Genomic DNA, 17782 nt, shown 5'->3' with positions numbered 1-17782 from the left:
AAAGTAGCCTACTGCGAGACAAACATTTTGAGTAATGCCAGGATGCAACAATGAACCTAAGTTAAGGAGAGCTCTGTTGTTAATTTCACACATTCAATAACTATATGGCCTGGGCATAGAAAAGATGGATAACAGGCTGGCAGCTGTAAATGTACTGCATATTAGTTGTGAATTAAGCCAGCAGACTCAGAAGAGTGACATGCTAGATAAGGAAGGCTGTTATTTTGCAGCTATGGTGCATGAATTCCTTTTCGTAATACTGGATCCAGTCTTTGCCTTCTCTTATTTAACACAGGCTATAAATATCCATGTGTCAAGAGTGTGAAGTATTGTCCTTTCACTGTGACAGCTGTGTTTGTATGCAAGTACATTGTCCAGAGAAGCAGAAGCCAGGAGAGGTATCAGCTGTATGTCATATCTCATATTTGTTGTAAGAGGTTTGGGGCAACCTCCACCTTCCATTCAGTCTCTGGTGTCAACTTCCTGTAGCTTTATAGATACCTTTGAATTAGCAACTGCCTATGGTCAGCAGGTGACCTGACCTCCTATTTAAAGATGAAACAAGGAAGAGAGAAAAAAATTTGGATGAGAACCAGAAATTAGACCTCCCACTTGCTCAAACATATATACGGCCCCTCCTCTTTTAAAACCTTTCAGTTGAGTAATGGCCTGTTGCATAATACTTCCACAGGCTTTATTAAAGTAATTTCTTGCTAAAGAAATAATTGTTGAGAGATCAACGGTTTCCCATTGGGATTCAAAATGCCAAAAAAAAAAAAAGAAAACCCTAAGGAATCCTAGCAGTATGAAATACATTTCTGTCAGGACCACTGTCATCAAAGTAGATCCTTATAGACAATAAAGACAATACAGTTATGTTTGGCGGTATGGCTCTGTTCTGGAGCTCTCCCGCCAACCACGCAGCCCGCGTGGACAAGGCCGGGAGGCCAGCAGCCAAACGCCAAAACAACCATATGCCAACATGCTATTAATAAGTGTCTCCGGCTGATGTGATGACTATGTGTACGACCACCTGGAGGAAGCCCTTCGTCCAGTCAGCTTGAGGCCGCCTATTACGTGGATCAGTGGTTATGTGTACCAACAGCATGTTGGACGTTCCCCTGAGGCCAATAGTTAGATTAATTATTAATTAATAAACCAGGGGAACAAACTATGTGATATGTAATATTGGGCTACGTGTACCAACAGCTTGTCGGTATTTCCCCTCGAGTGCCGAGATTTAAACTAAACCGGGGGAAATATACTACTACCTGCATCAGTGTAAATGAATCCTCACTCATTACCATCCATACAAGCATGCATGGATAAGACCGAGAGGGGGCAGCAGCAAAAACCCCCGAAACAACCATACACCGACATGTTGTTAGTAGTTAGTCTCCGGCTGAAGTGATTACTATGTGAAACACCATTCGGCTATCGGAAGAGCCCTTCATCTGGTCAGCTCGAGGCCGTTCTAACATTGTGGGTCAGTGGCTGTGTGTACCAAGCTTTTTGGCCTTTCCCCTGAAGCAAGAGTAAAATTAAACCAGGGGAAAATACTATTTGTAATGTTGAAGGCTATGCCTATGTGTATGGCCTTGGCTTCAATCAATCAATTTATTTGTATAGTGTATTTTACGGCAGTCGTCACAGTGCGCTTACAGACAACCCTCGCCTGAAACCCCACAGGAGCAAGCCTAAGGCGACAGTGGCAAGGAAAACTCCCTGTGGCAGATAGGAAGGAACCTCGGAAGGAACCAGGCTCAAGGGGGGAACCCATCATCCTCTGATCAGCTCAGGGTGTTGATTGTGACAAGCATGTCAGTCAGTGTCTTAGCTACCTCGTAAGCCCAAGGCCATTCAAACTAATCACCAAATATTATTAGGCTATGTGTACCAGCAGCTTGTTGGTATTTCCCCCCAGCACTGAGATTTAAACTAATTAGAGGGAAATATACTACTCATCCGTGTAATGAATCCTTGTTCGGTAGTAGTAGCAGCAGCAGCAGAAATAAACAGCAGCAGCAGCAGGAGCAGTAGCATCAGCAGCAACAACAGCAGTAGCAGTAACATCAGCAGTAACGCAGCAGTAGCACCCAGCAGCAGTAACAGCAGCAGCAGCAACAGAAACTAACAGCAGCAGCAGCAGCAGCAGCAGTAGTAGCGGTAGCAGTAGCAGCACTAGCAGCAGCAGGAAACTGATTATAGAGGACACATTGGCAGCTGCGACACCGGTACTTGCCAATAGACAGTAGCAGCCGTGCTCCTATACTGCAAAGCTCATAGCTTTTGAACGGAAATTATTTCAATGCCAGCGGATGAAAGAAGCACATGTCCAAAGCCCCGTAGCTTCACTGAGGATGCCAGGAACCATCACTGCTGTCGTTGCCGCACTGGAGCAGGAGTGGTGGTGTAGAACTCCGGAATGGGGACCACATTGCCAATAAGACGGAGGCGGACGGCAACCGGATTTCGTCATGGCATTTCCCAATAAAGGCTCCTCAGGGCTCGCATGGGGGCGCCACCACAGGTACCGGGTCATGGAGGAGAGGATGGAAAACAGTGCTAGTATGCAATAATGACACAAGTTCCTTCATTTTCTCAGATTAAAAGCTTGAGGTGTATACAAAATATAGCTAATTTAAGAATATTTGCCATGGTGAGATCACAAAGAACCATGAAGCATAAGGAAATGCCGTTTCCAACAGTGGGTACTTCGAGGTTGAAACTCTTGCCTTAAAAGAGAGACCAGTTGTGAACGGAGTTATGAGGCTGAAGAGTCTATGCATCTTTTAAAAATTGGGGGGGAAATGAATTATGCAGAGATAGGATGAACATGTTACTGCTTCTGCCCATCAGGCATCACGATGAGGCTAATCTTGCGTTGCACTATTGGGAGCGACTCCTGCCAAATGGATACGCTGGAAAACATGCATAGCCCGGTCCCGATTGGCGATCGCGTGTTTGAGTTTTGCTTAATTCGCTGACATAAGGGCCACTTCGGGCAAGGGCAGGCATCGAAGCAATAAGGTTTGAAGAATTATTTCTCAATACGTCACTATTTAAATATTATTTAACAGTTGGGCACAGTGGGCTGCTTTAAAGCGCCACATTGCATTACTAATATGCTTACCGAATGAGTATATTAGGAGAGGAATTGGAACCAGTCTCTTTTTTAAATTTGTTTTTTTTTTTTACCATCGTATTGCACTCTTTATTTAAGACGAAAATGCAATGTACTATTAAAGAAAACTATGACAAAGTTGCGAAAGCACATGCTACAAAGCTGCCTGGAACCAGCCATAATCGGGAGCAGATGCAATGGATGACGCGCAACGCCATTCGCGTGAGCATGCAATTGTAGAGACAGCGAGGCCAATGCCTAGGCTATGCGGAGCATGTCCGTACCAGGAGGTATAATTTTTCCTCGACATATGTGCTCAGTCGTGTGGTCACATGCCTGATCACATGCACAATGAAGAAGAGCAGTGACGAGGAGAAGGCTACATCAAATCACTTCTCCACTGTGATAAGCCGAAACGCCCGTTTAAGTGTCATGGAATACAACGATACACTTATGAATGCGGAACGTAGGCCTACGCATTCACGGCTTGCAACAGCACGATATTGAGAGAACCAGTTGGACGAGTCAACATTAAGCCTAATTTGTCTCATTTAAAATGGACATTAGCAATCCCTAAACATTCAGCATCGTGATCTGACAGCTAAATCAGATAGCCAACCAAATTGTATCCGCGCAGATTTAACACCGATATGAATTTAATGTTTTCGTTTTTCTGTCGCGATGATTGGGTCCCGATAGGGAACCGGCTTTTTACGCGCAAATCGTGAATCAGTGAAGAAAACTTTATCTGGTTCTGCAGTTGAAAGCCGAAAGCTGGTTTGAATTTTACAACATTGGCTGTAGCCTACTTGCCGGTAACAGTCTAACACTCCTTGTAGTGTAGCGATTCAGCGAACAATTTAGACGACTCTGCATCTCTGCTCTTTGCAACACGACCTGCCGCCCATGTTCAATCTGCCAAACCTATAACAGCCAGAGTTTAACTGGCCATCTCGCAGCCCAATCCTCCCAGAATAACGGTTTACACCAGGAAGTAGGCCATTAGCCTACAAATACACAAACTATAGCCTAGGCCTGTGTGAGACATGGGGGCTATCTAGTAGCTGCGTAGTAGCAACTGCCCATGATACACTCGCCATTCACAATGAACAAATATTCTTTATCGATACGCCTACTTTTCCATCTCAGCCAAGCGTGAGAACATTGGCGTTTCCCAATTCAGACATTTCCGCTTAGATTTACGTGCGCGAATCCCAAATTCGCGTAAAACGCTTGATTGGAAGACCCCGCTCTGATCAACTAGGGGATGTAGCCTACGACCCAATTCTACTGCGTTCAGGAAGGAAGCCGAAAGCATTGAAGCCAGGGATTCTTTAGCAGTGAGAGCATCTAGCGTTGACTCTGATGGTGAGAAACTCGACAATAAGCATGCCATTAACTTGTGCCCGCATATGTTGGAACGTTTCCGCTTTTAGCGAAAGACTTGTGATATTCGTGAAACCAGCCCCTCTGTGAGACGTCCCCGCAATCAAATATGTATTCGGTGTTGTCAATTTAGCGACTTTTAGAAGAGGCCATAGCTACTTTCCATAGAAAATAGTTGGCAACACTGTGTATATAATGCGTTTACCGCTAGACTCAGAGCTCAGCAGAATTTAAATAAGGTTGGTGACATTACCCGGCTAGAATATGCAGCTAGCAGATATGGACGTGGCAGCAGCTTCCAGGTTTGAACATGGCGTCCTCCATGGAGGGTCGGCGGCCGCCGCAAAGCAGCACTCCTTGAATGAAGCTCCCTGGCCAGTTAGCAGTGAAGACAGTGCACCGGTATCCTCAATATCTGGAATATTGTCGCTTAAAACAACGCTTTTCCTGGCTGGCCCCAAATGGATCGCCTGCCTGCTGCAGCTATAGAGCTTAGAGGTAAGGAGCAATGCAAATAAATGGCAAGACTTCCTCATAGTGCCTAGGCTGTGAGCTTAGACTAGCAGCGAACATGTAGCGAGCAGACATGGTTTAGACTGGCAGCATGCCGTAGCTGGATTGCAGGAAGAAGCACCGATTTACAAAGTAACGTGCAGCAGCTTGCATGCAGGAGGAGCAGCCGAATGAGTAGGGGGAGGCTGTTTAAGTAGACCGCCCTGTTAAGTGAATGTACTGTGATAGGCAAACATCACTCAGCTGAGCCATCATCTGATTCAGCCGGAGCGCTTGACTATCGTGGCCTGCCAGAACTACGCGATGCTCCAGTTTTAAAAAGGTGTTTCCTTCACGTGAGGTTTTGGTGCATATTATTATCTCTAGGTTCATATTCACTATTCACTGAGGAACCAGTTGATTTTTCATTGAGTTTTGTCAATTTACATATGCACACTATTTTATCTGGACCAAACAGATCTCAATGCCTCAATGCAGATGGTGTGCTTTAGAAAAGAAATACATTATGGCAGACTGCAGTTTTGGTAAGCTGAGTAGGAAGGAGAAAATATGTTTTTTTTTACTTATCTGAGACAATTCTTGTATCTGCAAGATAATAATTACAGTATACACTGTTGCATGCATACTACAATAAGGGCCAAAGGTTGAATTTGTGTAAGTAGCCTTAATGAGTTGATAGTCTCTACCACCAGTTTCAAATGTATTACACATTATATGTTCATTTATAAATGAGCAAAGCAGTTGTCTACATGTACAAATGAGGTAAATTTAACATGTACAAAATACAGGCAAACACACATTTCAGTGCACTTTATTTACAAAACAAAATCTTCAAAGTACAAATGAACAATTCATGAGTAACAGTCATTTACTAGAAAATAAAAACAAATTATGTAACCTTAAAAACAAACACAAAAAATATGTCAATGCAAGCAGCATGAGTGATAAAAGCTACAGATAAAATATCCATGGAAGACTAAGACAGGACAGTAAGATATGTCAAAAAAATTATGAATATTTGCAGTCATTAGCCACTGATGTAATACTCTTGTTTTTCAGTCCATAAAACATGCTTTATGAGATTTACAGTGAAATCCATTCTATTTACAGAAACTATGCAAGTAAGGGGTAATGGGGGCTATCAGTAACGTGGTGAGTGATGTAGGATCACTCTGGTTTAGGGTTTGGGAAGGAAAAGGAAGGGGTGTCCTCCACTTTAAAAAGCCCTGGAACAAGCTGGATGTCCAAGAACGAGCCAGGGGTCTGGGTACTCTCTGGGGCCCTCTGACAGTGCCTCCATTTGGAAGGGAAAGGAAGGTCAGGGAAGAGTCGCTCCGGCTCGCTGGGCTCATCCTCACATTCCCTGCGTCTGTCCTCCTCGTCTCAGCACACCTGTCATGGGGCAGGGATGGGGGCGGGGTTTGGAGCACAGAACAAATTAGCCACAGGTCTAGAGGAGGAGCCCTGCATCTGGCAAGATGATGACAGGACTGTGAGGTTCTAGGCCTCATATACTCCACAGCAGGACAAGCTGTCGTAGCCCAGGAGTCCGGTTTTATATTAATACATTAAATTAGATCCTAGCCAAGACTAGTTTGAATGTTTGAAAGACTGCAAAAGAACCATACTTCTCAAACAGATCAGGAATTTACATTAACATGTTTATCAAATAGAATCTTCAATGTAAAGCTTTTATGGTTATGTTTCTAGGACTTGGAAACGAAGTGAGCACACATGACATCCATAATTTGGAAATGTTAGACTCCATTTTGATCACATTAAATGCTATTTAAATGGCTTAAAATAACTATTAGTAGACCCTCAGAAACAAACACACAGGAAGTTGTTTGAAACTAAAATGTTCAAAGTTGAAAAGTGAAAACAAAAGGTCCTATTTTTAAAAATAGCCTATTCTCACTGAGTAGCACCAATTTTTCCAATGTCAACTTTCCAAATAACATCTTTTCAATTACCCAATATATTTGGCCTCTTTTGTGAATGGAGAACAAAATATAAGAACAAAATCAAACACGGCTAACTTTGACCACATTGTTTAATTAAGGAAATGTGCTAGAATGCGTGCCTTTTCCTAATATGAATATTAATGAATGGCAATTTCAGTGCATCTTTTAATCAGTGGAAAATATGACTTGTTTTCATTTTCTGTTTGCACTTTTGCATCACAATTTTGCAATTATTTATTCTACTTCTAGTTTTGTACCCCTTTAGCTCAAAGGCCAGTCCTGAACTGTGACTTCAAACAATATATTTAATTAACATTCATTTCAGCTTAACATTTGTGTCTGCATGCTTTACTTCGAGTGATTCTGGGCAGGTGCTCAAATCCATCACACCCACTTATTGTGGCCTTCCCCTTTCTACCTGTATTTGGCAACAATGTCTTGAGTTCTCCAATTCTCCAGACATCTTACTCCTCTATTTAAGTCCCAGGCATTTTGAAATGCAGCAAGAGCCAAACATGGCACTTCCGAAGACCGTTGTTGGCTGGGGAAAATGTGGCATTTGGGTTAAATATAAGCATCTCAGTGTCTTGCCATTGGCCAACACTTTCAAGGTTTAGTCAAACTTTGACCGACGCACTCTCCCTTGAATTGTGTGTGTGTTTATGTGCATACGTGCACAGATGGGGGGGGTGCCATCGCAGTCCAAGCATGCAGAGGCAACTTTGAGCACGATTTGGGGGTGGAGGGACCTCAGAGTGTGACTGAAATAGCCCCTCATTCTAAGATAGGGTTTGGAGGAACTCCCCCTCTAGTCCTGAGAAGCCCCAAATACAGACTGCAGCTGTCATGTGTTGTCTTTTTCCTGTCAGGAGACAATGAATCTAAGGAGCATAGAAGCTGGGTAGAAGGGAATCCGTCATGGTGGCATCTCCGCAAAATTCTCAATCCATTCATCAAGTTTTCATATTGTACTCTTTGAATGATAACCACAAAGCAGTTATGATATAATATAGGGCTCCAAAACCATGATCCAGAAAACCTTGAGGCATTCTGTTTTTTCCCCTGAAACCAGATGGGGTGAGCAATCAACTTCCTTAATCGAGCCATTACATTTTAAATGCTGAATACTAATGGAAAGCAGCATAACCAGAGGTTCTCTGGGACCAGATCCGGGAACAGCCTCCGGGCCCCTATAACAGGTGAAAATCTATTAATCGGGAAACAATTGTATAGCTTAAGGGTATGGACATGAATGCTACCTCGCAGAGCACATGATAAACTTAGCTCAGAGGGCCAGTATGCAAGAGGCAGAATAGTCTGCATCACGTTTGATTGATTTAATGTTCACCACGCGCAACATTCACATTTCCTTATTATTCATCATTTCATAAACATATTTTAATTTTCTACTCATATACTCTTTTGAGCATTCTGTCAGTAAACAATTCGTTTTCTTCGTTCTGGTGACAAAACATGGCATTCCCAGTTAGTCTATACTATATATCTTAAAAACATCTTCACTCAGCAGTATTCTTTCCCCAACTACTTGAATTTAGCAATAAATCTGATTGACACTAGGACTGCAGATATTTTATGGAACAAATGGCCCAGAAACACTTTAAATATTTAAATTTTAAATTCTATGGAAGATGACTGATTTGCATCAAATTACAGCCTACATTTGTTTCAGCAGGTCAAGAGACATTGGAACGCAAATTAAAAAATATTTAAAATAACATTTTTTAAAGATAAAATTACAGTAGGTCACCGTTTGTTCTTTGTTTTTAATTTCAATAAAAGCAACATTTCAAATATATTTTATGCATTGACTGTAACTAAATAACTCTTTATATGATGAATAAGGGCAAAGGTAGGCTATCAATGATTAAAGAAAAAAACATCCTGCTGTAATTCCTTGGTAAGACTGATACCTCCGTCTTGTTTTATCAAAACCATAAATCTAACCAATAACTACATTTTTAAATTTCACTTGTCATAGTGTAACCAAGCTTGCTGTTTACAGAGCATTTCCTGTGATTCCACTGACTCGTCCTTCTGACTTTGAGGTAGCCTATGTAGCAACTTTCATTTAACAAAAATATATCAGACTGGTCAACCGATTAAGTGGTTTCAAATTAATGCATTTGTGATAATGTGAGTATGTAGTTACTGAATTTCACCATCAAGTGGCGCTAGTTATTTTTACCTTCCATTGTTTTCTACCCGAAGGGCAAGACTCAATACAGCTCTTTGAGTATGCAGCCAGTTGGCACGGTCAACTCTCCCAAGGTTAACATAGAATTATTGTTAGCTTCACTTTTCATGAGAACTGGATGTTCTGTGTATTTCCCTTTTTGTGCTTGGCCCTTTAAGAAGGTCACAACACAAATGTTACCCCACCTTCATTGGCACATCTAAATGAAACTCATACATATAAAAACTAGTAGAAATTGAATTCTTGATACCAAACATTCCCATTTGAACTAGTTAACTAGCTAAGTAAAAATCTCTTCTTACTGTAAATAAAATCATACATCGTTTAAAACGCTACCTGTCCTTGACAGGTCAGTATGATTTTCGGAGTGTATTTTGGAGATTCCTACCTTGGAAGGCTATAACACCGTCTCCCTATTGTCTAGTCAGGGGGGGGGGAGGGGGCTCTGACCACAGAGATACAACAGATACATTGATCATGTGGACAAAGTCTTGCAATGAGTCTTGAGAAATTACGAGGTGGACCAACTGGAACATACAGTAGGCCTTCATAATTTCATTGGCACGAAGAGCGCACGCTATTCATTCTGCTGTGGTAGTGCTTTCCCTACAGCGTCTGGCTTTTGTTGTTGTTTCAATAATATCACTGAAACCCGTTTCCTCAAATATCTTGGTTTGAATTAATTTATCGTCAATTTATCCATGGTAGCACAATAGCCAACAATGTGAATATAGTTTATTCAATAAGCGAGTTTAGTTTGCACTTTGCCTCACTAGATTTTAGTTAAATGGTTTTAGGGAGGTCAAACCCGTTTTGGTGATTTTTCAGCAAATATATTTTGAGTTTATTTTTCATGTAAAATGTCATTATAAAATGTCATTAAATTTCTCTCTTCCGCATCGTCCTCGATGCGACTTTTAGTGTGGGGTTGCTTTTTTCCAGCAACATTAACCAATGTTTCCTTGGTGTCAGCCCATGCCCCGGTGTAAATAAAAGAGAGTGGACCCCTGTTTAGAGTTAGGGGCTAGGGCGGTCGTATGAGCTACCAGGCTTGGCATGAGGCCCAAGATGGCCGCTGACAGTTACCTTACCTTGGTTCTTGAAGTGTTGACGCCCGTTCACTAACAGCCGCATTCCTGGGCGCTCTGGGCCTGGGCCCGACGGGGGGAGCGGAGCTGGCGCAGAGCCGCGTCTCCATACTGGATCCCTGAGCCCATGCGCTCTGGGTCCAGCTCTCCTGGGGACAGAGGAGGAGGAGTGGGGTCACGCCGGCTGCACCCAACCCCAGAGCCCATTGATTTGAACAGCTGAGGAGACCTGGAGACACGCGAGTGTACATCACTACAGCCTCACAGCTAAAAGTGTGGACTGACAGTGGCAGAGAAGAATAATGTTTTTGGAAATGGGCCCGCAGGATCACATCACAGATACTGCCACTGTACTAAGGACAAGGTACTTAACGTCAACTGTGTATATCCAAATGTAATAATAGATAATATGCATAAAGACAAGTTGTGAAATCTGCTCTGGATAAGTGTACTCGCTAAGTAAATGTTTAATAATAGTATCATCTGTAAAAACAATTATCATCATCTTAATCATCATCATCAACATGATCAGATCATCATAGTGTTTTCAGAACTATACCACTGTAAATTATTATTTATTTATTTATTTTGGTGTCAAATTCAGCTGAGGAGGCCGATATACCTGACTCAATTTTGTTTAGGATTTTCCTGGCACACTGCACAAAGGCCTCTTCCACATTCTCCCCCGTCAGAGCACTGGTCTCCAGGAACATCAACTCTGAAAATGCAGTCACAGTCCTTGGCTCACCAACAGTAGATTTTGTCTGCCTATTTGTATGGGCATGGTGTCAAACATCCATGAATAGTAACTTTAAAGGTGATAACAGGCAAACGACAACCTAGTCAATCAAGACCATGTGGACACTAGGCGTGCATCTTAACCAAAATATACTTTTCAGAAATGCACCTTCCTAAGCAGGCAAAAGTGAGCATTAAACAGAAAATGAAATGACTGTGCTGATTGAACATATACAGACATAGATTCTGTACACACCCCAAGCCTCTACACACCCCTAGTGGACACCTAATCTTTAGTTTTGCGTGGTTATTAAAATAATAATGTAACACTGACATCTGGTGGTAGAGTTACAAGATAGCCTTCTTTAGTGCAGGGATGGTCACTTTTTCAGTGTACCTTCACATATTTTTATTGAATTGTCTTTGGCAAAAAATGTGAAAGGTTCAATAAAAGGGAAGGGGGAAGAATGCAGAAAGGAATAACAGCTTTTGCAGCGCACAGTAGTTAAACATTCCCCTTCCTTTACAGCATGGGTGTCCAATCTTATCCAAAATGGATGCAGGTTTTCGTTTTACCCAGGCACCATTGCATGTACATATCCAGGTACAAGAACCCAAGTGCTAGTGAGATGCCGTTGATCTACATCACTATACATTTAAGGTGTACAGAAAAATGGAAGCAGGAACCAATATAAAAATGCCATCTACACTTGGTGAAAAAAGAAGGAAATGTAGCTTTTTGGAAATAAAAACTTCACAATTCAACAATATGGTAACATTGTGCATAATAACAAAACACAATGGATTTTATGTGCACTAAAGCTTACATCTCCTCCTTTTTCACACCAACCGTGGCTAGAATTTTTATGGCAAGTACAAAAACCCAGCCAAGTCATTTCAGTCTTGACAATCGCATTAGGTAGGGCACAAGCATTCACTGAAAACACACTTCCTAAAGTAGTCTTTCTTCCGAAAACAGGGACCATGTGAAATATTAGCTGAACATAAAAACACCACAGCACCTGCCTGCTTGTGCATTCCAACAGCCAGAATGCAGCTATCCGGACTCACCATTCTCTTGCGCGAAACGAGATGCTTCCAGGAAGGTCACCTCTCTGTCCCCATCCAGGTCCTTCTTATTGCCGCACAAGATAATGACGATGTTTTGGCTGGCCAGCATCCTAGCATCCGTCAACCAGTTGGTCAGAGCGTTGTAGGTTTCCCGACTGGATGTGTAAACATGACGGAGGTTGTTGCGCAGACAAAGAAAAAGAGAGAGAGAGAGAGAGAGATAAGGGAACACACAAGACAGATTTTACATTACATTACATTTATTTGGCAGACGCTTTTATCCAAAGCGACGTACGAAAGTGCATTTCACGGTCATAGACAACTGCTAAACACAGGTTCAGTAAGGTACAATACTTATTTTGTATAGCTATTTCTAGCCAGGAACACAGTTTAGTTCACACATTGAACACTATTCAGACCTAACCTCTGCAAAGCCAACTAGGCAGAAGAATAAGCTACAGTATTAGGACAAGTACAAATTACCAAAAAGTGCTGGGATGGGGCAACATGTAACAAGTGTTATGAAAAAAAGGGGGGGGGGGGAGATTTAGAGTGAAATATACAGCGTGGTGGTGGTTAGTCTAGGTATAGTCTGAAGAGATGAGTCTTCAGGCCACAGCGGAAGATGGGTAGTGAGGGGGAGGTTCGGAGAGGGACGGGGAGTTCGTTCCACCACTGGGGAGCTAGGGTGGAGAAGCTCTGTGATCCCTTTGGGCGGGTGGGAGGGGTTACAAGGCGCCCTGCTGCCGCAGAGCGGAGTGGTCGCGCAGGCACATAGAATCGAGCCATGTCCTGCAAGTAGATGGGGGCTGTCCTGTTGGCAGCAGTGTAGCAAGGGTCAGGGATTTGAACTGGATCCTGGCAGCGACCGGTAACCAGTGGAGTGACCGCAGCAGAGGAGTGACGTGGGAGAATTTTGGAAGGCTGTAGATGAGTCGGGCAGCGGCATTCTGAATCATCTGTAGTGGCTGTATGGCACAAGCTGGCAGGCTTGCAAGGAGAGAGTTGCAGTAATCAAGGCGAGAGGTCACCAAAGCCTGGACGAGCAGCTGGGTGGAGTGCGTCGTCAGGTATGGTTGAATCCTTCTGATGTTGTACAGAAGGAATCTGCAGGACCGTGATGTTGCCTTGATGTGCTCCTTGAGGTCCAGTTGGTCATCCAGGACCACCCCCAAGCTCTTGGCAGAGTGAGAGGCAGTCACTGTGGTGCCATCAACCGTGATTGAGAGCTCACGAAGTAAGGAGGTCTTGCAAGGGACGAACAGAAGCTCAGTTTTGTTGAGGTTGAGCTTCAGATGGTGGCTGGCCATCCAGGTGGAGATGTCAGCCAGGCAGGAAGATATCTTATCATTGAATTGAGATTTATCTCACATTGCAGAAATAAAATAAGGTCTTACCTGTACTATACTTTCAACATGGGACTGTGGCTGACAATATTAGTTCCTGTACAGTACAGTAGAACATACAGTATAGCAAACCATTGCATACTATTGTATAATAAAGAATGGTGTTGACAATGACCGTTTAACTGTTAATACAATTTTAACCAGCATCAATCTAACGTCTTCTGGAACAAGCGAATAAGTAGATACATTTCTCAAAATTAACCCTTGCAGTTGGTTAAACAAAACATGCAGCATGTAAACATTCAATCCAGGAATTATACTTAAATGCCTAATGCATGCAATCAAAAATCACTTGCCTGGTGATGTCATACACAAGGAGAGCCCCTGCTGCTCCTCTGTAGTAGCTTCGTGTCACTGACCTACAAGAGAAAGGGACTGGTCAGCCAGTCATTGCCCTCCCACTGCACCACAAAGCTTTATCTAGGCATCAATCTTTAAATGTGTGGCGTCATTGATTTTACAATAGCAGCCTTGAATGACCAGCCTGGGTTGAACGGGTGCCAAACTGAAGCATTTATTGATCTGTTGAAATAATTATACAAATGTTTTTTTCTCTTCAGATCTCGGAGCCCTGTGCTGATTATAGTGAATCCGCAGAGGAAAGAGGCAGCTGTCAGCTCTTGAGCTAAGAGTACTTTTGCAATTTTGTTACACTTCAACAATGTAACCACCTTTCTGTGATAATTTGCATCCACTGAAACCACTCCGTGCATTTAATGAATTCTGCATCAGACACCATGTTGGAGACAGCAGAAATGGACTTAGATTGAACTGAATAACATTACACTGGAAAGAGGGAGTGAATCAGATGATAACACCGCCTGGAGAAGATGCATTAGCTTCCTACCTGAATCTTTCTTGGCCTGCAGTGTCCCATATTTGGAGCTTGACAAATTTATTTACCACGTTGATTATTTTTGATCCAAACTCCACGCCTATGGTATGATTGGAGTCGTCTTTGACTAGTCAAACAAATGGTACACAATTGTGTTACAACCTCCGAAAAAACACAATTTAAAAAACACAATTTAAAGCAAATTAACAGACATGCACGCACGCACACAATGCTAAACTAGTGCTCAAGCTTTTTAAAATTAATTCCACTTAAATAATACAATACTTGAAAGTATAGGGACCATGGCACCACAAAAGCCACAACTCACATTTCTTTTCTATAAACTGGTGAAGAAGACATGACTTCCCCGTCCCTGCATTCCCAATCACGAGAAATTTGAACAAGAAATCTGAAGGGGAATTAAGGAAAAAGCGTTACCTGCATAGTGCCAATTCCGTTGTTATTTTTCAACTTCCAGCACACAGAACTTTCAAAGGACAGCCATTTGAAAGCATCTGGACAGCATCCACTTTAAGTCCCATGTTCAGTGTACAAATAAATACATGATTTATCCCTGTAGTTCTTAACATGAGATGACCAAAGTGCATGTGTATGTGTAGAGATGCCAGGGGAAGGGGTGAGTAAAGTTAATCAAACCAATATTTAAAGGCACCGATGACATATTCGTAAAGATCGAGGACGTGTCTATCTAGTTTCACGGTTCGACTATACGACCGAACCCAAGGTGCGCAGAGATTCACGTAACTAATAGCCTACTGGTCTGAAATATTAACTGTAGCCTACTGTGCGCCCAGTGATGCGACTTCGATGTTAGGTTTTTAAAGCACGAATGAACAGCGCTTTCAACTGTAACAGCGACACACGTACCCAGTTTATGAACAAATAAGCTTCTCCATACAGCTATGGGGTAATCAAAAAGATAGCCGCTGGGCAAAAAAAATGCAGACTACGTCATCTCACGATATTAAGTTAGACTATGAAATATTTAGTCAATACGAGTTCGGGGCACGTTACCGTGTAGCTAGCCTGTAGCTACGCAATGACAAACATAGAATTTAGAAAACCTGCCACAGAACGTCTCTTTATAGGCTACTCTTTTTTTCCTTTACAAAGTTTAATATTAGACTACAATTTCTCATTTACTGACACCTTATTTAACCTGGCTGTATATGTTCAATAAATGTCCAACAACATTGTTTCCCGAAAAATATAACAGAGAAACTAACAATATAGGCCAATAATAAAATATACTGACAATATCGAAACGATATTAGAAATATTGACTATAGGCAGGCTATATGTTCATTATTTCGTTTCAAGTGTACTTACACATACGTAGCCTACACTCGGATCTAAGATAAACGAGGTGGTGTGGCATAAACGACAATTTGCATTGGAATATGATGAACAACAGCAGAAAATATGAAAACAGAAACCAGGGAAACGGGACATATTGGTTACATATGGCTGCACTTGACTTCAGAAGGCCTATTTGTGTAGCTACTGAATACCGCAACTAGTATTACGCTAAACAGTGGTCTCCATCGATTAACAGGATTTTCACACACCTGCTTCGTCCACAAATATGGTTTTAAAATCAGTGTAACATAAATCGTTACGCTATAACATGCCTACCGTATGTCTCCGACATGGCCGGCGATTGCTGGAGAAAGCCCTGTTGTTTTTTATTTAGACACGGAAGACAGCAGTATAAATGAAGGAAAAAATCCCTGAGAGATCCATGAATCCTGAAACCCTTGCAGGACCTCGCCTCGTACTTCCTGTTGAGGGCTTTTCAAAATAAAAGCCGCGGTTAGTTTATGTGCTAGTAAGCTACATCAACTTTATCTGTCTGAGTATTGTTTTAATTTTTTTCTTAAAGAAAACTGTGATGTTTCTAGGAGGTTGTTTCAACAAGGTCTTTATACTTAATTCAATGTTCATTCATCACAGTATCTAATATAATTAATAGAGAGCACTGAAAATGATTTTTTATGAGTTTAGGCTACTTAAATCAGTAAATCATAAAGGGAGATTTTCTACTGCAAACAACTTCAACAGTAGTTTATGCTCAAAGTGTCCTTTGCTTACAGGCATATGGCATGAATTTAGGCTATGTTTGATATTCCAGCATGCATTGGACAAAGAGCAGGGACAACCCCTGGACAGGTCACCAGTCCAGCACAGAGTGAACAAACATACGAGTGACAAATTGCAGGAAAAACCAACATAAAGGCCTTTGCAAGGCATTGGGCCATCACAAGCCACCAGAACAGCTTCAGTGCACCTTGGCATAGATTGTACAAGTCTCTGAAAATCTACTGGAGGGATTGAACACCATTCTTCAAAAAGATATTCCCTCATCTGGTGTTTTGATGATGGCAGTGAAGAGCCATTGGTCCAAAATCTCCCATAGATGTTTATTTGTGTTGAGATCTGGTGACTGTAAAGGCCATACCACATGATTCATATCATTTTCATACTCATGAAACCATTCAGTGACCCCTCCTGCCCTGTGGATGGGGGCATTGTCATCTTGGAAGAGACCCCCCCCCCCCATTGGGATAGAAATGTTTTGTCATAGGATAAAGCTGATCCCTCAGAATTACTTTGTTTTGATGTGCAGTGACCCTTCCCTCCAAGGGGACAAATGGCCCCAAACCATGCTAGGAAAATGCCCCCCACAGCACAACAGAGCCACTGGACCCTCTCACTGTAGGGGTCAATCATTCAGACCCTTCTCTTGGTTTACGCGACACATGCACTCGCCCACTTGTCAAAAATATGATGAAGGATGGCTCATCAGACCATATAAACTTTTTTCAACATCTCTGTAGACCAGTGCCTATGGTTTTTATACCACTGAACTCACAAATGTGCATTTGTATTTGTAATGAGGTGTTCATGCACGGCAACCCTACTATAATATCCCTCTGTATATAGTTGTCAATGGACTGTTCTTGCTGACACAGTCTGATCACGTCCTGCATTGACATTCTCAGTCACATGATGAAGAGTTGCTCTTCTAATTTTGCTTACATATTGTACTAATGCACAACCATCACGTTCATCGAATACACGCTTTCAATTACAATTTCCGACCCTATTTACTGATGTCTTTGCCATAGATCTAAATGCAGGTGTCACCTTAATCACTGTTCCTATTAAAACACAAGCCAGTTGAGCAGTCTTTGAGACTGAAGCTCCTGCAATTCGTGCTACAATAAGGAAACCTCTTTCAAAGTCACTTAGGTCTTTTCCTCTTGCCATCTTGTTCCAAAATCAGGGTCAAGTGGGCCTGCTCAGCATTTTTATACATGCCACAGAATATGATAAGATGTCAGTTACTTAATTGTATCATACAGTACACCTGTATGGAAGCATCTGCATTCGTTATGTTTCTCCACTCATTTATTCAGGT

At 42.2% G+C, this 17782-nt stretch overlaps 1 protein-coding gene and 1 long non-coding RNA gene across 3 annotated transcripts; one reads left to right on the top strand and one right to left on the bottom strand.

The window, feature by feature from the left end:
• Positions 1 to 5818: 5818 nt before the first annotated feature.
• rab4a (RAB4a, member RAS oncogene family) lies at positions 5819 to 16131 on the bottom strand. 2 transcript variants are annotated; one of them, XM_064321514.1, is made up of 8 exons: positions 15997 to 16131; positions 14669 to 14749; positions 14353 to 14467; positions 13802 to 13864; positions 12100 to 12254; positions 10913 to 11008; positions 10294 to 10439; positions 5819 to 6415 (listed from the first exon to the last, which is right to left on the bottom strand). In XM_064321514.1, the coding sequence occupies exons 1-7, from the start codon at positions 16010 to 16012 to the stop codon at positions 10324 to 10326; spliced, it is 642 nt and encodes a 213-aa protein (XP_064177584.1). In that variant the 5' UTR covers positions 16013 to 16131; the 3' UTR covers positions 5819 to 6415; positions 10294 to 10323. The 2 variants fall into 2 exon arrangements, with proteins under 2 accessions (XP_064177584.1, XP_064177585.1); XM_064321515.1 differs by having other exon boundaries at positions 10294 to 10436.
• LOC135247731 (uncharacterized) lies at positions 7755 to 15284 on the top strand. The gene is made up of 2 exons (XR_010328280.1): positions 7755 to 8064; positions 14066 to 15284. It is a non-coding gene; the product is annotated as an uncharacterized LOC135247731 (long non-coding RNA).
• Positions 16132 to 17782: the final 1651 nt, after the last annotated feature.

The sequence above is a fragment of the Anguilla rostrata genome, chromosome 2, assembly GCF_018555375.3.
Source record: "Anguilla rostrata isolate EN2019 chromosome 2, ASM1855537v3, whole genome shotgun sequence".
NCBI lineage: Eukaryota > Metazoa > Chordata > Actinopteri > Anguilliformes > Anguillidae > Anguilla > Anguilla rostrata.
Note: the sequence above shows the minus strand (reverse complement) of the source record. Positions and strands in the feature narration are given on the sequence as shown.